Source organism: Uloborus diversus, chromosome 5, assembly GCF_026930045.1.
Source record: "Uloborus diversus isolate 005 chromosome 5, Udiv.v.3.1, whole genome shotgun sequence".
Taxonomy (NCBI): domain Eukaryota; kingdom Metazoa; phylum Arthropoda; class Arachnida; order Araneae; family Uloboridae; genus Uloborus; species Uloborus diversus.
Genome location: NC_072735.1, coordinates 54,740,320 through 54,768,222, shown reverse-complemented (window position 1 = coordinate 54,768,222; position 27,903 = coordinate 54,740,320). Strand labels below are relative to the sequence as shown.

Here is a 27,903-nt window from a genome sequence, read left to right as displayed (position 1 = left end):
GCAGAACACACATCTAAGATCATCAGGAAAAAAGAATTTTTTCGATTATCATATTCCCTTTAGTTGCTATTGACATTAACATATTTCATACTTTTAGAAAAAAAAAATATGAAAATAATTTTTTTCCACTTTAAAAATATTACTTAGAATTTTTTTATATTTTTTTTCTGAAATCCTCATACTTTCATTAATATTACTGTAAATTTTCATAAAAATTGCCTGAAAAATAAATGAAATACAAATTATTTTCCATCAACAAGCAGAATCGTCATAGTTTCAAAAATATGAAAAATTCAAAATTTTGACTGGCTGTAAAATGAAAACTAAACCAGATTGAGAAGAAAAAATTGATGTGGATACTTTTCTACATTAAAGGACTAAACTCACCAAGTTTTATCAAAATCCGTGTCGGTGGGTGTCAAAATGCCATTTTTTTGGTTGGAATTGACATGGAATGAGCCGAACCCCAGTCTGGAAGCCCGTCCTCGGCCCATACTGTCGTAAATGTGCAACTAGTGTGTGAATTTTTGAACATGGTCTGGTGTTTGAGTCTCTACCACGTAGCAAAAGCCCGGCACTTATCAGAAACAACGGTGCAATGCATTGTTACGGAGAAGTTGTACGTGCGGAAAGTCTGCGAAACTTGAGCCGAGACTAAAGAACTTCCGAATGAACGCTCCCTTGATGCCCTAACCTTCCTACAGTCCGGGCTTGTGGTCTTCTGACTTCTTTTTATTTCCACAATTAAAATCAGCACTGAAAAGGAAACGTTTCGACTCCATCAAGGGCATCCAAGCCCATGTCAAGGTAGCCCTTGCATATACCTCAAAACAGGACTTCAGGGATGCTTTTGAGTCATGGAAAAGCTGCCTACCGAAATATATTGTTGCAGGAGGTACCTATTTTTAAGACTATTCGGCAGTTGTATCGATCAGCTCAATAAATCTGTCTTTTTAAACAAAGGATCATTACTTTTGGATCGTACCATGTATGTTTTATCTTCATGCTAATGCACCAATATTTATTTATGCAACAGAAGTTTAGTTTAAACTTTTGACATTAGCTTTTTCACTTTTGCTCTAACTACTGTGTTTATAACTTTATCAAAACCTATATTTCCCAAAACTTCCCATGAAATTCAAGATAGACAGGTTCAACTGTACATTGCTTGAAATTTTTGTTATCACTGGGAAAGATGTTTTATTTTATTTGAAAAAGGTTATCAGAGTAATTTAGGCCTTAGGACTTAATGACATTGAACTAAAAATTTTTTTTGAATATTTAGAAATTTTGTAGAGAAAAAATAGTATTGAACTTCCTGTTTTTAACCCAAAGCAAAATTTTTTAACAAATCATGGAATTAATTAATTTTATTTTATTATGTTAACATTTCGTGATTTTTTCCATATTGATGTCTCTCTACTGATTTTGACTTTTTATTAATGGAAAATATATATATATATATATGTATATTCTTTTCTAGTTTTCTTTTATTTTGTTTCAGTATATATATATACATATGTATGTTTCTTTTTTTTTTTTTTTTCAAATTATTATTTGGTAAAGTACCACTTGTCATTCTTGCCCTAAAGTGACTTATGTGTAATTATGTTCAATTTTTTTATTTTCTAGAAAAAAACTAAGAAAACTACGCACTATCATTTAAGCAAGGCAGAAATATATTATAAAAGGTAAAATTAATATGTGTATCTTTTACATAGTTGTTTTCTATTGAAGTATTCATTTAACTATGAACTATTTTTATAGATATTTAGAAGAAAAAGAGAAAGAAGGAACAAAGCCAGGATTTCTTTTAAAACTTGCTGATAAGGTATAATTTATTGCAAGTTATACATATCAACTTCTGCACCCTTTTTGTAGCAAATGTGTATAAGGCAAATTCATAATTATTACATGATAAATTTTAGTACCCCTTATTTTCAACAGGATAGATCATTATAAATAGTTTATTTGTAATGATGTACAAAATTCTTTTATTAATATATTGAAAGTATTCGTAGAATTTGGAAGTACAGTGGAACCTTGTTTACTTGAACTGAGGCCAAAGGCAATTCATATAAGCGAAATACGGGTGATATGGGTGTTAAGCAAATCGAATTCTTAAAAAAGCAGACAGACCTTTTATTACAAAAAAAAAAACGCTTTGTAACGAAAAAACATACCGTATTTTCCTGCATATAATCTGCGGATTATCTACTAAAAAAGGCAAAGTTTATGAGGTGCTTATTATACGCAGCTGCAGATTATCTGTGATTTTTTTCCCCCCTTAACACCAACACATTGAACCTCAATATTTTTACAGTAAGATTCACAGAACGAGACCGTACACCGACTGAATGTTGTTTATTTTATGAAGCATGCATGTTCTTCTTCGCTGCCTGCTTGTATGTTGGTTATTTTGCGTTGCTTGAATGTTCCTCTTGGCGATTCAGGTCATGTAAAATAAGCAAGATTATAGTGAAATAGGTAGCCATTTGCACAAGATTAGACCGTTTGCCCCTTTGTCTTGACTCTTTGTTTTTCAAGTAATTAGAACACTATAATAAAGATTTCAAGAAGAAATCATTATATATTAGATTATATTTCAGATTTATGTATTAGATTATATTTCAGATTAATTTTATTATGCCTTCAAAGTAATTACTTTTTCACGTTTTTAGTTTAGTTGCTCAACTGGTATGTTAAATTCAAACTTTATCTTTTTACATCGTATTATACGCAGATTATACGAAGCTTTTTTTTTCTTCAGGCCGATTTTAGGACCTGCGGATTACAGGCCGCCTGCGGATAATATGCAGGAAAATAATACTAGTGTAGACAGGCCGAGGAGTCGGTCACCTTTCCCACCTTTAGTCACCTTTTGAAAATTTGGTTACTTTTAGTCACCTTTTGCAACTTTTCTCACCTTTCTCGAAATGTGTCTTAGGAATTTTTTTTAAATAATTAAATCCTTGAAAAGTATCTGAATGATAACTTTAACAGTGAAATTAATTAAAAAAGTAGCATTAAATATGCCACCACCCCCTCATTTTGTTGTTGTTTGAGAAAAATAGCTATGCTGCCTGGAAATCAGAGAATTTTTTTTATCGCTTGCAATTGCACCCTATGAAAGAACCAGTCTTTCTATCCCCCTTTGACCGTCAGACGCATTTTCTGCAAGTCTCGTCTAAACGCCATTTTGTTTCGTATCGTGTTTCTGGCCATTCTTCGACTAAATTTCAGCTGCGCAATTCGTTTCTGCACACTTTGTTGAGTGAGAGGTCATCGAATGCAAGTTGTCTTCTGTGTTTATCAAGTGACGTCATCTGGAGTCTCTGAATCTCGTGCTCATCTCTAGCCGGGCGCATTACTTGCTTGTTTTACTTTTACTGACCTCGAAAGCCGCGACTAAGCAGCCACGAGTGATTCAATTTGAAAAAGGGGTGATGGGTTGAGGAGGCATGCCTCGATGTCTTCTTTGAGCGCGAAATAGTGAAAAGTTTTGGTTTGTGTTTATAGTTTCACTTTGTGTTTGCACAGAAACGATTAGTTTGGGTTCTATTTTTCCTGCGCAAATGCGAAATGAACTTAGTCTGTGTAAACATTTCTTAACATTTCCTTTTTTGGTGCGTCTCAGAGAATCTTCAAAAGTCTTTTTGATTAGGTTTCAAGGCTTAATATGGATAGTTCCAGTAAAAATAAAGCTTTTAAAAGCAGATGCTTTGCAAAAGCTTTATTTTATGTAACAACGAGATTGATTTTATTAAAGCACGGTTTTAACATAGTTTGGTAATGTTTTGATTCAGTTCTTCCACATTTATTTTAAAAAGTAGCTGATTTTATAAGTGGCGGTTAGTGTTTATTTATTTATTGTAATGGAACAAAAAAACTGCTGTAAACCTATTTGAAACAAAATGCACTGCGACAGTATTTTTGATAAATGCAATATTATTTTCCTGGATTCAATAAGGAATAAATTTATGTTTTACAACAAGAGAAAAGAAATAAAAAACAGCCAACCAGCTCATCTTAACAATGAATCCCGCATCTAACAAATGAATCCCGATTGAAGAAAAAAAGTACCCTCACATCGTTATCTTTATCACCCCTATTTTGATCAAATCAGAAGAGACCATGACAGCATTCCTGCTTATTCCGCATTATTTTTTTTCCCCTAAGCCTGATAAGTATGGGGAATAGGTTGATGTTTTTTTTTTCTAGTAATTTATTCCCCTTACTAGTAAGACATATGGAAAATAAAGCAATATCAAAATAAGCAGGAATGCTGCTATGGTGCATTATCTTAATAAAGCTGCCAACCCTTTTTAAAATGGAGCGGTTCTACGGTGCTAGTCGCCACTTTCGAGGTCGAACTGCAGTTGCATTTTTCGTTTTTCAGTTGATAAATTCATTGTTGTGCGCTTAGGAAGATTAAAGATTGTTAGTGTCCTTTTTTGTTTTCTGGACAAACTTCAAAATGGGAAAGTAAATTTCACAATGATTGGCTAGAAAAGGAAGATCACCTAAAATCCAAGGTTTCAGCCTGGGAGAGAAAAGTGAATGAAACAGAAATGTTCTGCTGTGTATGCGTAAGTAATATATATTTTGAAACTAAAGGTTTTCAAGCAATATTTAATCATTCAGCTACATTGAAGCACAAATTAAATTTTGAAAGCAAAAATGGAGTAAATAAGCTACATTTAGAGTTTGCACCACCCCTTGCATGCGTGGACAATTTAACAGCTATGTGTTCAAACATTTCACCCAGCTTTCGCATGTATAGTATGAAAGATACTTCCACTATTGCTAAACTAATTTGGACGATGAAATCAGTGTGCAACAACTATTCAATGGATTCAGTGCAAGATATTCATGATGTTTTTAAAAAGATGTTTCCTACTAACTTTCCTGAGCTTTTCTCACTTTCACCTAAGAAAATGCGATATTTAATTACAGATAGACTTGCTCCTTATTTTTGTAAATGTATGTTAAAAGAAACATGTTTATCCTATTATACTTTGAGCTTTGATAAAATTACCAATATCAAAGACAAAAAGGAACTGCAACTAACAATAAAATATTGGTCTGAAAGCCAATGTTGCATCACAACAAGGCATCTCAAAACTTTCTTCTTGGGCAAGGCAGTTGGTGAAATTTTGACTGAGAAGCTATGTGAAGCACTTACCGAGAGCAATTTATCCATGAATAAATGTCTCATGCTTGCCTCAGATGGTCTTTATGTTAATAAAAAGTTTTTTAGGTTGTTTGACACTATTACCCTTGGAAACACGAGAAAAAAGCCTAATAAATATTGGTACTTGCAGTATTCATACAATGCATAATGCGTATGTCAAAGCATTGCAGTATTTAAGTGAAGAAGCATCTGAACTTCTTCTTAGTACTTATAGCTATTTTGATGGTTGGACTTCCCATTGGGAGGACTTCGAAGAAGTGCAAGCTCAACTAAATACACCTCATCACAAGTTCCTGAAACACACAACTACCCGTTGGCTTACCCTTGGACCTGCAGCAAACAGACTACTGGAACAGTGGGATGCTCTTCAGTATTATTTTTTTAAGCATGTGCCTTTAAAAAAGAATTCAGCTATGCAATGCAGGTCATATAAAGCTGTTGCAAATGTTTTAAAAAGACCTTCTATAAAAGCTGAGCTGCATTTTATCATTTCATCTGCTGATTTGTTTATGCAGTTCACGAAACGCTTTCAATGCCAAGCGCCTATGATACATAAATTACCAAGAAATAGAGACCATTGTTCAGACTTGTATGGCTCGGGTTATAAAAGCCTCTGTTATAAAGAAAGTTCATTTTTCAAACATAGACACGGATGAACTGTTTGCATTTGGTAACAGACTACCTCTTGAAGATCTCGTTGTTAGTGGGGAGGTGACAGATGAACTGTCAAAACTGAAAGAAAATGAAAAGGTTGTGTTTTAAGAGCTGCTCAAAAGCAATATGTGACTGCATGCAAGTATGTAATAGAAAAAAGTTGCATATCAAACGGGTTACTGCAAAGTTTTAAATTTTTGGATCCAAAAGAGAGAAGTAAATCTAGAAGCTGTAAGGATTTGATAAAGGTTGCCAAAATCATGCCTTTTAATGTTCCACTCGATAGGTTGCAAGATGAATGGAAACTTTTGCAGCTGGAAAAAGATGATGAAGCATCTGAAAACAAAACCATTGATAACTACTGGCAGCAGCACATTTCAAAAGAGGACTCAACTTCCAACGATCTAAAGTTTTCTAATGTTTCTAAGGTGATAAAAACTTTACTTGCATTATCACATGGTAATGCTGACATTGAAAGACATTTTCCATTTCAAAGCACCTTTTCGGTGAAAATAAGACAGCTACGACCATAAGATTTTTAAACAGCATACTTATAGTTAAAGATGCTGTAAAAGAATATCCTCATTTGCTTTCTGTACCAATTGGTCCAGAAATGATTAAATGTGCACAACAAGCACACGCAAATTACACAACATACATGGAGGAATGTAAAAGGAAAAAGGAATTTGAATTGAAACAGAAGCAAAAAGAAGAGCAAAAAAGAAAGGATTGTGAAGAAGAAATGAAGAAAATGGAAAAAATTAAAACATCTATTGAAAGTGAAACTGAAGCTCTGAATGAAAAAAGAAAGGATCATCTTCAAACCAAAGCAGCTAGAGAAGAGCTGTTTGATGAAGCTTCTCAGAAACTAAAAAAAGCTCTGGAAAAAAATGACCTTAAAGCAGCAAAAGTAGCTCAAGCTATGCTCGAGGGAGTTCAAAGTATCCAAGCTGAAGAAAAAATAAAAGAAAAAGAAATATAAATAAGTCAGAAGACAGTAGAAAAAAGAAAATCAAATGTTATCACATCATTTGCAGTAAAAGGCCAAAAATATAAGGAAATAATACCAATGCAACATTTTTCAGCTCTCATATAAGCTTCAAGCCCCTACCCCCCCCCCCCCCCCCCCCCAAGGAAAACTTTCTGTATCCTGTACACATTTCAATTTTTTTTTTAAATTGAAAGTTATTCTTACTTGTACTACTTTTGATAAACTATTTTCTTTATTATGTTACTATAATTTTTAGTAACTTGATTTAACACTACATTTTTTACCTCCCATGGACATGTCATGGAATATTTTCAGAACTTGTTAAAAATAAATAAATAAATAAATAAAAACAAGGGGAAAAAATATGAACATTTTCAGGCGTATGAAATGATATTTTCAGTTTCATACTTCAACATCATTTTATTTTTGCATTGTAAGTACGATTATCCTTTTGTTAAAGTCTGATTTTTCAAATTGGTTTTCTCAGTTATTCTCTATTGTCAAGACTTTCGATTCTAATATTTATGCTTTGTATTTACTAAGAAAAAAGAAAGTGCTAATATTTTTCAACAAGCTAAAAAAAGAAAAAAAAAAAAAAAACAATACTGAAAATGTGATTGAATAACAAATTATACGTTCAATAAATGCATCATCTTGCTCTTTACTTCACAATTTCAAGCTTTATTATGTTGATTAAAAAATATATGGGTATATATATTTTAAAGTTACATAGAGCTTACACTGAAAGTTATTTGAAAATGTCTTAAATTTTTTATTTTACTACTTCTAGCCCTATAATATTCATTTCCAAAATTGTGAAGAAATCTTTACAAAAAGTATATAGGCTATTTCGGTAAAAGTCAATAAAATGGGCTCCTTTTCTGTTTTTTGTGTTCTTAACAAATTGCCTTTGGTTACCTTTTAGTTACTTTTTTGTCACCTTTTAGTCACCTTTGTTTTCAAATTGGTCACCTTTCTCACTTTTCACAAAGGCCATCAGCAGTCCTCGGCCTGTGTAGAGAACCAATTATCCAGAATGTTTGGGACCATTGCTATCCCGAATATTTGAATTTCCCGGTTTTCTGTATTGCTAAAAAACGCTGTTTGCCTATTGTTAATGAAACCCATGAATGTTCTCAAATTTTTAGCATTTACACAACTTCTCTACTATAGAGCATTTTGAAAAAATTATAATGAAAGACCAGAGGCAAAAGTTCATGCATTTTACTGAAAACTGATAATTTTTTGAGCTGTGAAGAAGCAGAATATTTTTGATTTTCCACAAGTTTTTGCATGACATTTTCTTACCATTGCACAAATTTTCCACACTTGGCCATACTGAAAATTGATAAAAAGGAAATAAAAGATTAGTAACAAATATTTGTGAATGGCGTAAAATTTGAGTTGTAATTTGTTGCTCCTAAAGTATTTTTTTTTTTATGTTATTCATTTTTCCAACACTGTGTCTTGTTCTCATTTACGATTTTTTTTTTTTTAATTTCTCATTAAGTTTTCACTAAATACATGACGTTTTTATAAATAATAATAGCCTTTTTGCTATGATATTTAGCTGCTGTTTTAATCATTTTTGTTTTGATAAAGTAATTAGTTAATTATAATCTAACATACAAAATGTTACCTATTTTGTCATTTCAGTATAATCATAATCTACTTTGAAAGGTTTTTTTTTATTTTAATGACATGTGCGAACAATTTTGTTTAGAAATTCATTATTTTAAAATTCTTCAGATTGATTTTAGTCCTGCATTACTGGCAAAACTTATATTAGAACAACATTTTAAAGAGTCAAAAGAAGATTCTAATAATGGAGGTTTTGGTAAGTACTCTTTTGTTATTTCCTTTCAGTCAATGTTTACAATTAATTCAAAACTGCTTAAAGTTGTGATACTTTCTCATCATTGATTAGAAATTCAAACTAAATGCTTTTGACTTGTGCTTTTTTTTCCATTTTATTTTATGAGTTATTTTTATTATTGTTTATTTCTATTTATTTGTTTTTTTCTATTTATTTGTTTGGTACTTTTTGTTATTGCTATTACATTGATGCAACTGTGACTGTGTCTTAGGTTCTTTTCCAATTAAACACAACAGCCTTCCAATCATAAGAACATTGATGCGCTTTAGGCCCACTGTTCAAATGATGTGCAAGTATGCTTTTTAGAAGAGTTTATTACACACAAGGTCATAGTGACTGGCTGAAAAAACTTATTGTCATGATGCGCGCGATTAATTTTGCAAAGTTATTCGAAAACCAAGAAAAAAACGATTTTAGGCCGTGGAAGTGGAAGCATCGCAGCCGCGCATAACCTCAGATCAACGACTGCCTTGAATGCCAAAGAACAAAATTTAAAAGACTTACCCAGGGGTTGTGTGTTTGTAGACGATAGTAAGAACAAAATTCATTACCGTACATTCTTTATTCTACGTTAACTTCAGAGCAGACACGAAGACAGGAATTTTGCATGGTGATCACCAAAAAAACATTTCACTTGGTAAAAAAAACACAAAGGCGAGGAATACAGGCTTAAGAGTTCAAAAAGTGGAGCTGGGGTTTGCAAAGTTCATTAAAGATCAAAGAAACGGAGAGTTCATTCGGATGGTGGTGAAATAAACTAATTAAAATGGACGGAGGACGGACAGTTCACTATGAAGATGGTGGGGTGTAATTCAGGAATGGATCATGATCAAAGGTGTCAGTTGCAGGCCAGTGTACGTTGAGACAAAAAATGGCGCTGGCTGGTAATCTCCATAGTGACAATGTTGAGATCGTCAGACGATTAAAAATGAATTAGGGTAATTTCGGGGTAATTGCGGATCCATGTCGTCACCACATGCTATGTTGATCATCAAAAGGGTAGTTACTTAAGGGCACGATTCAGGTACATTCTGCGTGCCGCCATCGGACGCCATCACACACACAGGTGATGGATTTCCTATGCTCTCATCTTCCGCTGCGACGAAGTATAATGATCTTGATTATCATGACTACGTAACACAAATATAAAATACGAAAATTTCACCTCATTTTGAGGTCTTAATCATATCGCGGAGAGCAACGGCCGTCCCAGGACGCCGTGCACAATTCCATCTCTTTCGCCATCATCAGAGAGAAAACGGAGCCTCGAGAAGCACGTCCGGTTGCACTGGAAGCAGCAAGCAGAGTGAAGTGGGGTGGAAAAATGAATCGGCAAATGAGCGATCAGATCCGGGTACGCGGCGATGCGCGGGAACCAATGAGTGCGTTTGGCGCCCAAACAACGAAGGGAAGGGAACGCTACACGATTTTAATGGCCGACAAGAAGATGCAAAAAATCGGATTGACGCTTGAAAAATTGTCAAAAAGCTAAACGATGGGAAAAGTGAATAAGTCACATATTTGATATCATAAAGTGCGCAAAATTTAACGGGGAGCGCAGGGAAAACGTGGAATGCACAAAAAAATAAAATAACAACAAAATGGGGGAAGAAAACGATTAAAATGACCGAAAACATGGAAAAAATATAAATGGGTAAAAAATGTGATATGCATTATCACACTTATCTTCAGAAATATTGCATATTTAAAAAATGTCATAGGATTTCATATTGAATGATAAAATTTTGCATGGTTACTGTTGAGCCCTGTTCAGCCTAGATCCCAAGGGTATAGCCATTCTTGAAGACCTGGTTCCTTTTAGGAAAAAATAAGAGCCTCAAAAATTAAAGGTACTCTTTCTCCAAATAAATAAAATTAATATTAAAGTATCAAATTTTCTTTACACTGTTATCTTGCTGCACTGTTCATTATCAAGACTTTATCCTTAAGACTTCAGTTATGTAACACTTTGTTTGGAAATTAGTGCTCATAGTTATTAAACTGTTTTTACTTCCTTTTACATGTTAAAGGAAATATTGTATTCAGTGGAAAATTTTCACTCATGTATCGGCCTAAATTTCCATTTTGCTCACCCCCAAATGAATGTTAAGTTTTTTTTTTTTTTTTGGCCCTACTGCATGTGCATATGTACCTAAGAATGTATTGATGCCTGAAATGTCTATTTTGATGATCCCCGAGTGAATTACCATAAGTTTTCTCATAGCGTCTATATGTATGTGCATATGTATCTCGCAAAACTCAAAAACAGTATGTCGTAGAAAGTTGAAATTTAGTACGTAGACTTCTAGTGGGGTCTAGTTGTGCATCTCCCCTTTTGGTTGCATTCGGATGTTCCAAAAAGGGTCTTTTACACCTTTTTAGGAGAAAATCAGTGTTAATTTAAATGCAAACTCAAGTGATGTTAATATTTAGTGATATACAGTCGACTCTCACTACAACAGGATTCGACTTAGGCGAAATGGCTATGGCGTGATTTTTTCCCCAGTAAATAATTTTAGACCTAACTAGGAATGAAAACTGTCGGAAAAAAACTGGAAATTTTCGCTGAAAAACAGAAAAAAAAAACGTTTTTTTTTCCGATTACGTTTTTTTTTTGCTTGGGAAAAATAGAAAAAATGAATTTTTTCAACTTCTCAAGAAGTTTTAATTGAAATTTTCAGAAAAAAGTGATTAGAAATTTTTCATACTTAAATTCTGATGCAATTTCCTCCTCTCATTCCCTCTTTGTATGTTAAAATTCTGTCTAACTTTGACAGTGCAGGTTGTTCTAAGATATTGTTGTAATATTGATTTGCATATAGATCAAAAAACAATTGATACTTTTTGCCAAAAAATCAGTATTTTTAGTTAAGAATTTATTTTCTCTTTTCATAAAACAAAACAAGCATAACTTTAATCACAGAACTTTTTTTCTGCTGACTGTGAAAACTAAATGTACAGAAAAAAAAGAAAAGAAAAGAAAAACAGACAAGCAATTTTTCATGTAACTTTATTAAAAATAAATAAATTAACAAAACACAAAAAATAATATGAGAAGACCTTTAGCAATCAATAAATTAATTGGTTTCAAACTGGGCGCCTTTTAAAGTAATACAGAGGTGCAACTGCTTATTGAAATTTTCAATCAATATGGCAGGAAGTCCTTTAATCAATCTTATTCTCTATAAAGCAATTGATGTAGAGAGTCCAATCTTATGTGTAGTTCAGGGTAGACCTTTGTCGCTAAAACAGGCTACACAGTGTAATGAGATTGAGGTCTTGCGAATAGAGCGTCCACTCTAAAGATGATATCATGTCAAAAACAATGCGCCTCGCACCACTCTTGTCTTTTTTCCGTATGAACTGGTGTGGAGTCAAATTGAAATGTCCAGTCTACATTGCTGTGCTGAAGTGCTCTTGGGTTCACAGAAGTACAACAGCTTCTAAAATGTCCTGGTACACTTTTTGGTTTAATTTATGGCCCTCATCCGCAAAAAAGCAGAGATTTTTTGCTGCTTGAGCTGATTCCATCACAAAGACTGACTTCAGATTTTAGCAATGTTTAACATTTTCTAAGGTGCTTGGAGTGTCTGCAAACCAAATTCTATTGTTCTGGGGTTTATGAGCTGGTTGAACGATAAGTCAGTGGAAGGTATCTCTTTCTGCGTGGACTTACGGCCCGTCTCTAACGTTCTGGAATCTTTGGAGTCATACGAATGCCTGAACTTTTTGAAGCTCGTACAACTTCTGTTTGAGCTATTTTTTCCCTTAGTCGCACTTATTGGTCACAAATTTCCATCTGACAAACAACTTCTTTCATGGAAACCAATGGATTTCACTGAACGCACTTTTGGATGACCTGACAATTAACTTTACAAAACCTCCGGGTGAAACTCGGACGTAGATCCCACCAGAACGCCTACTGCAGATTTTTGAGTGGACACACGAGAGCCCTCAGGTTTTGTGGGGGTCTCAAGACCTTTCTGGAATGCCACTGATGTTCTGCTGGTGAAGCCTCACCTGCTCACATCTTGACTTGTTTGGGATTTGCAAAGGATGAGGTCAGGGCCGGATTTGGAAGTGTGGAGGCACGGGGCAACGAAGGAGTGGAGGCCCCTAACCAGGGTTCAAAAAGATCATCATATTTTCGAAAATATCTAATACTTTGATATATATCCGAATATTTTGATATATATGTATATATCTGATACTTTCAATCAGCACGTTAATAGTAAATACATCCTGAAGTTACTGCTATTTATTTTATTATATTATTATTATTATAATTTATAGACTTAAAATTACTGTTTCTTATTTATGTCAAAACTTTACATTTCATTTTAAAAGTTATGTACTTTTAAGGTTATCCACTTTACGGAGATATCCACTTTGTCTAGACTCTAGACGCCTTTCTTGCAAGGGCGCTTTTTCTTTTCGTTCAAATGTGTTGAATAAGAACACGATTTGACTTCTTTTTATCTACTTTGGAACAGACATTTTCGTTTCAATTTGTGAAAAATGAATTTATTACAATGCAACGTCATTTTAAAAACGCAATGTTTAAAAACCATTACCAAAGGAATATATAAGCGTGAGAAAAAACTGAATGAATGAATTTAAGAATCACAGATGTATTGTTTACTAAATCATGTGCGACATTTGACTATTTTTATGATCGCAAGTTTTGTAAACGGTATTTTTGAAATTGATTTTTGTAACAGCAAGACACTAAAATTTTGCTTTTCATTTCTTGTAACCTTAATACATTCAGTATATAATAAATTTCAAGAGATATATTATAGGGGTTTCACCAACTTAAAAGCAGTGGCGTAGCTACAGTGTTTGCCGCCCTTTCGTTGTGAAATAGCTTATACACAAAACTCTCAAATGTGTTTAAATTCAAACTAGCAATTTAATTGAAGAAAAATAAGACCTTATTATTCTCTATATACTTTCAAAAGAAAAAAGCGGGGGGAGGAGATAAAGGCCCACACTTGGAGAAAATTGCTAAATTTAAGTCAAAACCGCAATTTTAGTAAAGTTTTTAGAAAGGATGGGTTGTGTGTGTGGGATTGCTCCAGATTTTTTTTCAAAATCAGTCTCTTTTAGTGTTTCTTTGTTGATGTTAGGGGATCCGTAGGCAACGAAAGGAAATTCCACGAAATTTTAAAATGCAGCTTAGCCTACTTAGAAGAAGTCAAGGGAATCAAGAATGGTCGGATACTCAATGCAAAAATTTTAAGCTCCTAAATATGCAATTTTAGGCTATCTTCGGCAACGCAATTTCACACGTGTTCTAACGCAGTTGTAGGAGTTAGGGGAAAGAAGGGTGCCGAGGTTTCTTACTGAAATGTTTTTTTAAATTGAAATCAATTTTAAGGGCATCTTTGGTGGTTTGGAAGAAAGGGGAAGGTTCGGGTTCTTTCTTTGGAAATTTTTCGGCACCGAAGTGTCAAAAACTTAATTCCAGGTTGCCTTTGGTGACTTTGAGAGGTTCCCTATGGCTTAAAAAATGTTGTGAAGCCCCAAGCGGTTCTCTCCTGAAAAATTTACGTAATTAACGTTCGACTTTGGGCTTTGTTTAATAATGTTAGGAGGAAGAGGGGTCAGAGGGAGGTTTCCCTCTAAAAATCATTCTTAAAGCTGAATTTCATTTTAGATTATTAGTTAGAAGGAAGGGTTAGCAAACCCTTGGACTCACGCAAAGAAAGAAAACTTTGGGCTATTTTTGGGGATGTAAGGAAAAGGGTGAAGAGAAATTTTAAAAACGCAGTTTTAATCTTAGGAGACATAAGTTGAGAGGGGGAGAGCGACTAAGATATCTTTCTCGGAAAAATTCCAAAATTGAGGTCCTAAAAACGTATTTTAGGCTACATTTGATCACTTTAGGAGATCTAGGACAATCAGGATTCAAATGCTATTTTCACAAATTGATATTGAAGTATCGAAGCTCTAAAAATGTACTTTTTAGCGAGAAGTTGAGACTTTAGAAAAGAGGGTGGGAGTTTTCTTTGGGAAAGTTCTCTGAATTGAAGGCCTAAACATATGCTTTTTGGATGTATTTGCTACATTGGAGGAAACAGTAGGGCTAGGGGCTTGGCCCAGAAATTTTCCAACATTAAGGTCTAAAAATGTATTTCTAAACGTATTTGGTGATATCAGGAAAAGGGATAAGATATTAAAGCACTCTCCCGCCTAAAAACATTTTCGCACTGTTCGACTACAGATTCGGGGTGGGAGAGGTTCCCAACCGGAATTACATATTTGAAACTGAATACTTTAAAACGCATTTTAGACTATGTTTGGATAAGTTGAGGGTCCAACTCAAATGCTGAAAAATGAAATTTGCTTACCTTTCATAAAGAATAGATTAACATGTGATCTAAAATTGTATGATAGATTATCTACTTGCAAAAGAGAGAAAACGGAAATATCTTATACTTCGTTTGAAGAAGAGAACTCTTGTAAAGAGTGGGAAATCAAAGCAAACTCTGAAACATGTAAAGAGTGACGAGCAATAAATTGTTTCATGTAACATTTAACAACTCCCCCCCCCCCTCTTTTTTTTCTTTCTCTTGTCACCATTTTCCTGAAGTAAAAAAAGGGGGAAATTTTGTTTCTCACGAGCAGACTTTGAAGAAACTCAACACTTAAAATCCTGTATTAGCTTTTTCTTATAACAAAAATTGGAAAAGTTCATTGTTTTTGTCTTCCTGAAGTTAACTTCTACAGTCTAAATAACAGATTTTTTAAAAAAATACTATGCACTTCTCATATTGCACTCAAAAAGGCAAAATAACTTTAATGGGTCAGAATGGAATATTTAAGTATTATTCCTTTAGTTTTCAATTATTCCAATAAAATGACACCGCAAACAAAGAAAAGAGCGGCTCAAGTCAGGTAGAGAATTTCTTATTATTATCGAGCTTTCAATCATAAATTTGAGTGTTGAAACAGGCATATTTTTCTGGGAAAATTTGGTTTAAAATGACTTGAGCCGCACTTTTCTTCGTTAGTGGTGTCGCTTTCTTGGAATAATTGAAAACTACAGGAATACTTAAATTGTCAATTATGTCCCAGAAAAGTTATTTTGTCCTTTTGAGTGCTTTAAGAAGATATTTTTTTGCTTGCAGTAATAGATTAAAATCATAATTTCCTTATTTAGAAAATACATTTAGTTCTTCCACATCAAAAGGGTCAATTTGCCGCCCCTAGAAAAGTGCCGCCCGGGGCAGACCACCCCCTCCGCCCCACCCTCCCTTAGCTACTCCACTGCTTCAAGGGCTAAATCATTTCTTTGGTTAAAAAAACGAGCGCCTCCATGCAATCTATTGCTAATAGAAAATCATAACAGATTTTTAATGATTGATTCCGAATTCTTTGTTATTACTGTCAAAAAAAGGAGAAGCGGGAGAAAATCGACGTGTTCAATAGATATTTTTGTTAAAAATTTTCCATTCAAGTCATTTCGTCAAATAATTTTAAAATTTTTGAGCTCAAGAAGGGAGAAGTTGTAAGTATGACTTGCAAAGTTAACCATTTTTTCGAATTTTTTTTTTACTTACTTTATTTCTCTTTAACTGAGAGGTACGAATTACAAATTAAATGAATAAAAAAAAATGTATTGCCACTGAAATGCTCGATCAAGTAAAAAATTAATAGTAAATGGATACTTGCAATCAGAGCTTTCTGATATATCAATAATAATATTATTTTTGTGCAAGCATTCTTTGTAGATATACAAAAAAAAAAATGTCTGGGAGAAAAATCGTAAAATTTGCTGACCCGTGAAAGTTAGGATACTTTGTAAAAATTTTATTGTGGGGGCCCCTTTGTTGTAGAGGCCTCGGGGCAGTAGCCCCCCTGCCCTCCCTTAAATCTGGCCCTGGATCAGGTCCTTAACAACTCAAAATTTTTCATGAACTTCTTAGATGGATTTATGGGAATTGTTAAGCCCTGCTAGACAGTTTCAAGATAAGTTTAGAAAAAAAAACATTTTTCGGACATCAACTATCATTTCCAATGCACTTAAAGCGGCATAACGCATCAAATGCTGTTTGCCCCGGCACGACAAACAAACAAACTGTCGTGCTACTTGGTTGACCCGCTTTAAAATAGCAGGTCTTTTGCTTAAAATTGTAAGAAAACTGAAAAACAATACATATTCGTATATTAGAAGATATATTGTAAACTATTTTCTAGTAATATGAGAAACAAAAATAAATAAGACACTCATTAAAGTAAAATTACTTCACTACCATTCCATGATGCAATCTTTGTGCGAGTTTCTTTCTTCCAGTTTTTTTTTTTTTTGTCGCACCCTGTATACTGCCCTGCTAAGCACAAAAGTGGAACCTGCAGTTGAGCTCAACCTGAGATATTGTGTTTTAAAGTTTGGCTCTTCAATATATTTGATTCAGATGTTTTTTGTTTTTTTTTCAGAATTAAAAAAAAAAAAGTTCCTGACCCTAAAATATTTTATTTATTAAGTAAAATACAAAATAGAGAAAAACTTGGTTATAATAACTCAGTTTTGTTCAAAAGTGCAGGTATGACTACTTTTACTACTGTGCTTAGCACAGCCGTATGAATAAACTAAAACTCCAGTTTAGGTTTTGGTTCAGCTTTAGAAACGTTACACAGTTTTGGTTTGGGGTTTCTGTTGGAAAGAAAAAGAAAAACCAATTTAGTTTTCATTTGGAATTAGACTGGATTGGAAAAAATCAAAATCAAAACTCAATAGCTTTTATTTTTTTACAGTTAAATTACATTGTATGGAAGGGAAATCATACTTATTTTTCTTTCGAACTATATTAATCATGTTTGAAAGTAGCACTATTCTATCTAAAGTTTGAAGACAGAAAGAAAAAGAGAAAGGTTCTGACAATTAAAGAAATGGTAAAGGTTCTCAATGTGCTTGAACAACTAAAAAATATGTCGAAAGTAGCACAACAATTAGGTGTGTGTGAATCATCCATATGTACAATTAAAAGTGAAGAAAAGGAAATCCGTAAAAGTTTGCCGAGTGGAGTCTAAGAAAAATGCAAAAACTGAAAATGGAAGCTGCTCTTGTATTGAGAATTGAAGAAACCAGGAAGAGGGTTGCTGTCAAGATGGAAACATTACGATTTGATCACGCAGCATAAATAATCAATATCTTCATTTTTTTTAAGTTACAAAAATCATTACTGAATCTATCCACAATATTGTTATAGTACATCAGTTTGTTATTACTACATACTGTACACACCATACTGGTTTATTTTATGTCTCTCTTTCCCGTTGATCACTGTTTTTGTACATCATAACAGTATTTTATGTGGATTAAATCAGCTTTTTTAAAAATACAAATAAAGATTCAGTTCTTTATGAAGGAAACGGTAATGTATGGTTGAGGAATGGTTTAAAACAGTTTGAGGAGGTGTTAATAAGTGTCTAAAATAATTAGGTATATTTATAAAGAAATTTACGCATACCCTTTTCCACAACGGTGAAATTTCGACTTACGCAAGGAGTCTTGGAACGCATCCTCCGCGTAAGTTGGGATTTGACTATATATATCGCCAAGCTTTTGGTCGCTAAGTGTTGTCGGCAACTTGGCGATATATCGAAAGTTTTTAACAAATTTGGCAAAAAAAATTATTTTACAAATTTGGTTTCAATTTGGCGCTACTGGCAATGTTTAGAGAGTTATTTATTGAATCATGTTAAAATTGTCAATAAAACAAAATCTCTGTAAAACTCTTTTTTGCATCTTGGGTATGCAATTTGGTAGGTAGACTCCTAGTTGCGTCTAGTTGTGCTTGTCTCCTTTTGGTTGCAATCGGATGTTCTTAGGGGAGTCTTTTACACCTTAAAATTGTCGATATTGGGAAACATAATCTCTGTAAAACTCTTTTTTGCATCTTGGGTATTCAGTTTGATATGTAGACTCCCTTAGTTGAGTCTAGTTGTGCTTGTCCCTCTTTGTTCGCATTTTAGAGGAGTCTTTTACACCTTTTTGGGGGAAAATCAATGTAAATTTATATGAAAACTCAAATGATGTTATAATTTGGTGATGTATCACCAAGCTTTTGGTCGGCAAGTGTTGTCAGTAACTTAATGATAACAAGTGTAACTTGTTGCAAATTTTCAACAAATTTGGCGAATTTTTTTTTTTTTTCAAGTTTAGTTTCAGTTGGGCACTACTGGCGATATTTAGAGAGTTATCCATTGTATCGTGTTAAACTTGCCAATATTGGGAAACATAATCTCTGTAAAATTCTTTTTTGCATCAGTTCACGACAAACTAGTTAATATTTGAGTTGTTTTTTGATTCCTTAATGGGAGTGATGCACCTCAATCAAGTAGGGTTATGATGTTGATGTTTTTTGAAAAGTGTTGATTAAAAATCATAAAATTGGCGTAAAAGGAAGTCATAGGGTGCACACATCAGCTAGTTAGTATTCGTTTTATTACAAATTGCATAAAACTTATCTTTATTTACAATCCTAAGTCATTTCAATTTGTTCAATTGTTTTTAAGGTTTATCATTTGTTGGAACCTTATCTTTGGAGGTTCACAATAATCTTGTGCTCATCTTATTGTGAACCTCTCATTTTATGCAGTGATGACAAGGCTCCTTCTGTTAAACTCAAAACAGCTGTAGGCTTAGTTTTTAACTCTTAATTTACTTACTATTGATTTTTTTTCATCCATTTTTCAAATGTAATTTTATAAATTTTGACACTTGCTTATGTTCTTGTAATATATTTTATTTATATTAGCAATGAATAATTTCAGAAACAGCTTCAAAATTTGACATATCTGAAATGTTGAAGAATTCAACGCTCATTGATGATCCTGATTTAGCAGTAGAAACACGTTTAGTAAGTACAATATTTGTATCATTGAATCTTTATGTGGTAAAATGTAGTATATTTAAATACATTGATCACTAAGTTGAATAAATATCTTTGTGCATGAAGTAAAATAAGAAATAACAACGTCAAATAGTTGCAAGGAACGCTTTTTTCAATGCCAAAAAAAAAGAGAGCTTTATAGATCTTTTTTTTTTTGGATCAATGGATTAGTTTATTGTGTGCAGTTTATATGTCTATTAAATTCATGTACCTTTTATAAGAGCCTTATTTTACAGTATTAGATATTTTATATACATTTGTTCTTAACTTTATCATTTGTAATTTTAGTGTATTCTATCAGATGAGACCTATGGCTGTGTTTCAGATGTTGTTAAAAAGTAAGATGGTATTTTGTTCATGTTCATTCTTAAAAGCTACTTTCTTTGTTTGTTTTTTAAAGGAATAATATCATATACAATTCCTGACATTGTGGTTATTTATTATTATTTTTTTTTAATCAAAAATTCTCTCATGTTGCTCATGAAGAAAGTTGGGAATTTTATATGATACCTCACTTGCTCGATGGATTTACTCCACTTTGTAATGACCTTAGTTCAGGTTCAAAAGGGATTTATTGATGAGCAGTATGTAAATTCATAGTGGTGTTTTGCTAAAGAACACTTTTGACATGTTAGGGTAGAAGTGTGCAATTACTTCCATAAAAAACACCATCTTCCTCATCCCTTTTCTTTCTTTATATACCTTACTGGCAATTAAAGAGTCACCAAGACAAACCATCAAGGCCAAGTTCTAGCCACAAAGAAGGGGATATGCTATGCACTTGAAATTTACATGACAGAAAGAAGATGCTGTGATATGCAAATGATAAGATCTTCAAGGTTTTCTTCAGTAAAAAAGTTTCATCTGTATAAGTCTTCATCAGTAGTAGTTTTTCTTAAATTAGGAAAAACTACTACTTTAGTAGGGTTGTGGGCACTTAGAACAGCTTACCGGAAGAGATGGTAATGAGCAAGGGAGTGGGTAGCTTTAAGAGGGCTATTGATCTTCATTGGGGTCATGAATGTCAATCATTCCTAGTCAATTATTGATCATCATAAATTGACTAGGATCAGCCTAGCTGAGCTAGCCTGTCGCTGGTCGTCACATTTGTATTTGTATCAAACATAAATGCAATTCAGAATTTGACTTCCGGGTATTCACATTGGCTGTCTGATATTTCTAGAATTGCTATGGTAATAAAATTTGTATCACACAATCCATGAATCTTAGAAATTAACATTCAAAAAATCTTCAATATTCAATGTATTAATGTCTTGATCAGAACCTCCATACAATGTTAATGGCAATCCATATTTACCATCCATAACAATGAGAGATGCAGTTTTGTGTTACATTTCTCGAGCAGAGGATATGAAATCCGATACTTCTGAGACAGTCCCCCCCCCCCATCCATGAATTGTTTAGTGGGTCAAATGGTTTTGCATTTAGTTATAAAAAATAGTTTTGCTCATATTTCTGGTTTCAAAATAAATATAATATGTAATTTGTCGCAGAAGAATGACTAAAATCAAGTTGCCATTGTTAGGATAAAAGCAGTACCACAGTTAGTTGATAAACATACTAATATGGGAAGAAATAACACCAACAGCATTGAAGAAAATTGGAATCAATGTAAAAAAAACTTTAAATGCTGGAAAACCTTAAATGTGGGAGGCATTAAGTTGAAGTTTTCCTATGTTCTATTCATTGTATATGCTAGTAGAATGGAGGAATAAAATTTTTGATTAACTTGTTTTTTCTCTTCCAGTTCTGTGGGTGAAGAGTTCGAAACTAAGCTTCAAAATCAATTAACTGAGCTTGGTCTTTCCTATTCTGGTAAGATTTATTCATTAACTAAAATAAAACATTCTTGTTGCTCTTTAATAGTAAAAAAAGAAACCAAAAAAGATGAGAAAAGTTGAGAACAAGAAGAATTATGTTTACATATAACTTTGTTTTCATCTCAAAAGCTTGCATCATGCACCTATGCTTCTCTCTGCACCATCTAAAATTCTTTCTTTGCTATAGAAATATGTTAAAAATAAAATAAGTAATATGTAGCCACATTTTCTTTTTTGATATGTGCTCCATGAAGTATGTGCTATGTCTACATACAATTCCAAATTTCTTTAGAGACTCCTAGTTTTTAATTGTTTCTTTTAGTTTAGTAAGTAATTTTTTTTTGTCCATGAATTTTTATAAATTTTTTATAACTGGAAACTAAAGTGTTTTTCTATTCTTTGTAGCTAAGCCTAAATTGTGCTGATTTCTTGTTGTTAAGCCTGAATGCTCTGTGAAGTGTGTAACTTGTTTATTTTAATTTACTGCTTGTCTTATTATTTAGTAATATTTGTACCTTTTACTTCCAATTCTTTCTAATTCTAATAATTAGCATTATTTCTTCAATTTTGTATTTTTGTATTGACTTTTTAAGTGTACCATTTTGAGCTAGAATGGGAGTTATATGCATAATGAAGGAGGTTAAAAGTGGTAAAGGGGACAAGTGGATTTCTTGTGACCTATGACAGATGTTCTGCTTGTTTAAGGGGAAGGATGAGTCTGAGAAGGATTTCATTTGCACTAACTGTCTTGAACTCTCAGAAATATGTAGAATAATAAATATATAGAAATATATTTGTATTTGTAAATCAGAGTTAGGATGCTTACTTTGGAGGGTGAGTTAGCATTAGGCTGTAGGCATGTAGATGGGATAAACACTCCAGAGGGAAAGGGGGAAGTTAGTAAAAAAGGAGGTGGGCATTAGCTGTGTGTTAGATAGTGGGAATATTCCAGAGGTAAGGGAGGAAGTTATTAAAAAGGAGGTGGGCATTAGCTGTGTGTTAGATAGTGGGAATATTCCAGAGGTAAAGGGGAAAGATTGCTGAGGCGACTGACTGGGAAACAAAGGGTATAATTTTGGGAGATTCAATGGTGCGTGAGGTGGGAAACTCAATAGGCAGAGTTAGACGTAAGGTGGCTAGATGTTCTTTGTCAGAGGCTCGGGTGAGAGATGTAAATAGGGTTGCTGAAAGTATTTAATAAAGAGGATGTAGTTACTTTGTGGGTGGGAACTAACGATGTAGACCATAGTAACAATGATGAGTTTACAAAGGAATGGGATTCCCTGTTGGACAAAGCGACCAACTGTTCGGCAAATGTCCAAGTAGTTGGTTTGCTTCCCAGGTATGGACTGCATAGGAGTTGGTTAAACCAACGGGCTAGGTGCTTAACCTGGTACTTAAGGAAATTTGCGTTAAGCATAGTATCAGGTTTATTGATGTGTGGAGTAAATGTAAACGAGATTGGATTGCTAGGGATGGCCTGTATCTGAGCTCTACAGTGGTCAAAATGGTTAGTGGTTTGGTTTTAAAGGCTTCAGAATCAAAAAACTAAGTTGGAATGGGGGGCATGGTTTAAGGAGCAGAATTCGAAAGGGAACTATTGGAATTTTAGTAGAAACGGAAATATGGTGGCTAATAAGGAAAAAGATTTTAACAGTTGGGCCTTAAATAATCGAGCAGCATTAAATAAAAGTGAGATGGGCTTACTTAAGGTTTTTTATACAAATGCTCGTAGTATCAGGAACAAGATGGAAGAATTGAAAAGCATAATAATAGATGAGAGGTTGGATATTATTGGAGTTACCGAGACATGGGCTACCGAAAGTGATGATGATTTATTATCTATTCCTGGGTATAATTTGTTTAGACAAGTTAGAGTAGGTAAAAGAGGTGGTGGGGTTTTATTTTATGTCAGAGAGACTTTAACTTGCAATGAATTGGTAATTAATGATAAACCTAATGAGATTGATATGATTTGGCTGGAGTTGATGAGCAATAAGGGCAAAAAACTACGTTTAGGGAACAATTATAGGCCACCCAACTTAAGTTAGGGTCAAGTTGAACAGATGTTTAGTATTATTAGTGACATTTCAAAAAAGGAGTCAGTCATTATAATGGGAGATTTTAATTTTCCAGGAATTGATTGGAATAATTTTTACCATAGTAATAGCAGAGAAGAGGAATTTTTGAAAGTAATTGGTGACTGTTTTTTAGATCAAATTGTAACTCAGGGTACTCGACAGGACGTGATTTTGGATCTAGTTTTCTGTGATATGGAAGGTTCTGTTCAGGGGTTATGTGTAGGGGAACACATTGGAGACAGTGACCACAACAGTATTAGGTTTGGGATTAAATTTGATACGCACAGAGTAGAGAATTTAAGGTGTGTGCCCAATTTCAGAAATACTGATTTTGTGGCACTTAGGCAGAGTTTGAAAGCGGTTTTTTCTTCTGGATTGGACAATAGCGATGTAAATCTTCAGTGGGCAGAGTTTAAAGAAAATCTAGCGAAAACGGTTGAGGATCATGTTTCCTTTAGGAGAAAAGGTGTCAACACTAAAATTTGTCCAATGTGGTTCTCCAGGGAAACTAAAGACACTAAATTACAAGCAAGTCGCTTTTCATAGGTTTAGAGAAACTGGTCACAGTGCAGATAGGCTCCAATATTGTAAGGCAAGGCGTAAATTTAAGTATTTAGTACGGATTCAGAAAAGAGAGTTGGAGCAAAGACTGGCAGATAACATAAACAGAAATCCCAAGAGGTTTTTTGCATATGCTAATTCGGGGAAAGTTCGAAATAGTCATATTGGGCCGCTGGTTGATGAGCACGGAGTTCTAATTCAGGACGATAGTGATATTCCTAATGTTCTTAATAACTTTTTTCGAGTGTTTTTAACGATAACTGTATCTCAACAGTTGACACCAACAAGACACAAGCTATAGTACAGCTTGAGGACTTTGTATTTTCCAGGGATGACGTTTTACTTCATTTGAAAAAAATTAAAGAGACTAAGGCTCCAGGACCAGATAATATTTATCCAAAAATTTTTGTTGAATGTGCGGAGGTATTAGCAGATGTAATCGCAAATATTTTCAATGCTTCTTATAACTCGGGGACAGTGCCAGAGGACTGGAAGCTGGCTAACATTACACCGCTCTTCAAGAAAGGGTCTAAAGGGAGTGTGGGAAATTATAGACCTGTGAGTCTAACTTCGGTGGTTTGCAAAATTTTTGAAACATTAATGAAAATTAAGATAATAAATTTTCTAGAGACTAATAATCTATTGACTAGTTTTCAGTACGGTTTCAGAAAAGGTAAAAATCTTGTGCAACTAATTTATTACATTTCTATGACAAAGTTACCATGGCTTTGGACAATAAGAAGCCCTTGATGTACTTGTTTCTCGTACAGAAATTGGTTTTGAAACTACTGTTTATCGCAAACCTTTTGCTGTCTCTTTACCTCCTCATAGACTATTGTCTCATCCTCCAAATCAAAAATATTCTGCTTTCAATTCTTTTGTTTATCGCGCAATTAATATTTGTTCTTCGTCGGAACTTCTTAAAGTGGAACTTAATTATCTTAAAGCTGTGGCAATTGATAGAGACTATCCGCCAACTTTGATTGATTCCATTTATAAAAAATTTTCAAATAAATCCCAAACTAATGTTCTTAACCGAACCTTCATCAGAAAGAATTTGGTTGTTTTGCCATTCTTTCCATCTGTAAGCTATCAGGTTGCTAAGATTCTAAAACGTTTCCAATTCCAGGTGGTGTTCTCTCCTATTAATAAACTTTCATTCTCTTCTCTTAAAGATCCTATTCACCCTCTTAATTGTTGTGGAATTTATAGAATTAATTGTAGTTGTAAACTTGCCTATATTGGACAGACTCGGCGTGCTTTAAAAATTCGCTTGAAAGAGCATCAAAATTATGTGAAAAAACAACAATTAAATAAGTCTAGTATTGCTCAACATTGTTGGGATTCGAATCACTCTTTTGATTTTAACTCTTTTCAGATTATCCAAAAATGCCCCAATTCATCAGATCTTGACTTTTGGGAATCCTTTCATATTTTGAGGAACAGATCTAACTTAGTTAACGATCTTAGTAGAGTTCCATATTTTTCTAACATTTGGCTCCCATATCTTTAATACTGTCCTTTCCCCATTCCCCCCCCCCCCCTCTTTTTTTTATTTTTATTTTTTATTTATTTTTTATTTTTTTCCCCCACTCATTTTTATCTATCTTCCTTTGTTTATTTTTGTCTTGATTGACACCCCCCCCCCCCAATTTTCTTCTATTTATCTTTATTTTTCCTTTTTTCGAATATTTTTTGTTTCTGTTTATCTTATTTCATGATTTTCCATTCTGCTTTTCCTTTCTTGCGGTTCACGGTTACTGACAATTTCTTTTCTTTTTGTTTAAGCTTCGGCTTAATCCTTGCCCAATTGAATTCTTTCTTTCTGGGTTCGTACCTAAGCGAAAGCTCCTGACCTTTGCTTGCATTCCTATTGGTTCCTGATCGGTTTATAACTTTGTCATTGGTGTTTGGCTAATCCGCTGTTTTTATTTTTAAGCTGCTTGCTTATCTGCTCTTGGCTTTTGTCGGATGTCTTTTCATCCATAAGCTCATTATTTTTGCATTGAAAAAGGCGTTCCCTGTAACGCCGAAACACGTGTCTGCTGTAATTTACAAATTTGTGCTTCTACTTACGTTGTTTGGTCTGACTGTACTATTCAGCACAAAGGTATTTATTTATCTTTTTTGTGGCTTAAACGGGCCTTACGTTTACATTTTCCGCCTTTTATGCTATTTGTGTTTTTGTTTTTGTTTTCGGAATTTTTGTCTATTGTTGTATTTTGATCGTGATTTTTTACTTCTTGTTTCTTATTCATTCTGTTATTGTTTGATTTTGTTTATTTTCATTTGTTTTGGTTTTGCTTTTGATTATGTCTCAAATCAATAGGTTTGCCAATCTTCGGATTAAGAAATTTCGTTTTTTGAACCATTTAAAATTTCTTCAAGAGTGTAGGCGCAAGAAAATTATTCCGAAGTTTATTTCTTTGAAATGTAATTTACCACGTTCTGTAAAAATAGACAAAGTAATCTTTCGGTCGAAATTGGCTTTACTCAGAGCTTCGATCCAGGAAACTAGGAAACATTTATCGTTTATTGAACGTGAACTTTATGATTTACATCTTTCGGTTTCTAATTCCATTCCGAACTTTAACATTATTGACAGAAATTCTTGGTCTAGAACCCTTCGTTCCTCTGATAAACATCAAATTGTTTTGAAAAAGAAATTAGCTATGCTTTGTAAATCTTCTCATGTCGTTCCTCTTGATAATTTACCTGTTGTTAATAAGAATGTTGTTGTTAATCTTTCTAGCGTTCCATTAAGTAATTCTCAAATTGAGGCTCTAAAATGTAATGATAATTTTGCTGTGAGTGTTAATCCTTCTTTTCCAAAGCTTATTGCTCCTGTTGAGAAAGCTTTTAAATTTAGTGCCTTAACTTCCTCTCAAAAAGATTCGATTCGGCATCTTATAGCTTCTAATATTGACTTTAACTCGAAAATTTCTAAACCTGTATTTGCTAATACTGTTAGCCGTCCTGTTAAAGACTTAGTTTCGAATTCTGATCTGGTTGTTACCAAAGCTGACAAGGGTGGCCAAATTGTTGTTCTTGACAAATCATCTTATGTTGATAAAACTAATGATTTGATTTCTTCTGGGCCATATGCTGAAATTTCTAAAGATCCTAGTGATAAAGAGTTAAAAACTATTGCATCTGCTGTTAAGTCTGTTCAGTCTATTCCTTCAAATGTTAAACGCTCTGTTGTTCCATCTATTGCTAATTGTGCTAGATTTTATGCTTTACCTAAGGTGCATAAAGCTGGTATTCCTTTCAGGCCGATTGTTTCCAATATTGGTACGGCTTCGTACAAACTTGCAAAATATTTAGTCTCTGTGTTTTCTCCCCTTAGGAGTCATAATTTATTTACCATAAAAAATTCTGTTGAGTTTGTTAAAAAAATTCATAGTTTCGTTCCAAATAATTCTTTTATGGCTTCTTTTGATGTTAACTCTTTATTTACGAACGTTCCCGTCGAGGGTTCATTGTTATGCCTTCGTAGAAGACTTTCTGAATTTCATTTCACCAATACGGAAATTGAGGATTTAATTTTCCTTACCCGTACTTGTCTTAAACAATGTTCTTTTGTTTTTAATGGGAATTTTTATATTATGTTAGATGGTCTGGCTATGGGTAACCCACTTAGCCCCATTCTTAGTGATATTTACATGCATTATTTTGAGGTTAAGCTGTTCCAAAAACTGCAGTTCCAATTTTATGTTCGGTATGTTGATGATTGTTTTGTTCTAATGAACCAGAATCAGTTTGAGAGTGATGAGGTTTTATCTATTTTAAACTCCATTGATC

General features: G+C 33.6%; 1 protein-coding gene across 1 annotated transcript in view; it reads left to right on the top strand.

Annotated features, from left to right (window-relative positions):
* Positions 1-27,903, top strand: part of LOC129221995 (CDAN1-interacting nuclease 1-like) — a 107,479-nt gene that overhangs the window by 49,443 nt on the left and 30,133 nt on the right. The window contains exons 3-8 of the mRNA XM_054856407.1: positions 1,633-1,691; positions 1,768-1,831; positions 8,589-8,676; positions 19,498-19,583; positions 19,905-19,954; positions 21,385-21,452. Of these exons, the coding sequence (XP_054712382.1) occupies positions 1,633-1,691; positions 1,768-1,831; positions 8,589-8,676; positions 19,498-19,583; positions 19,905-19,954; positions 21,385-21,452 (415 nt within the window). The remainder of the gene's footprint in view (positions 1-1,632; positions 1,692-1,767; positions 1,832-8,588; positions 8,677-19,497; positions 19,584-19,904; positions 19,955-21,384; positions 21,453-27,903) is intronic.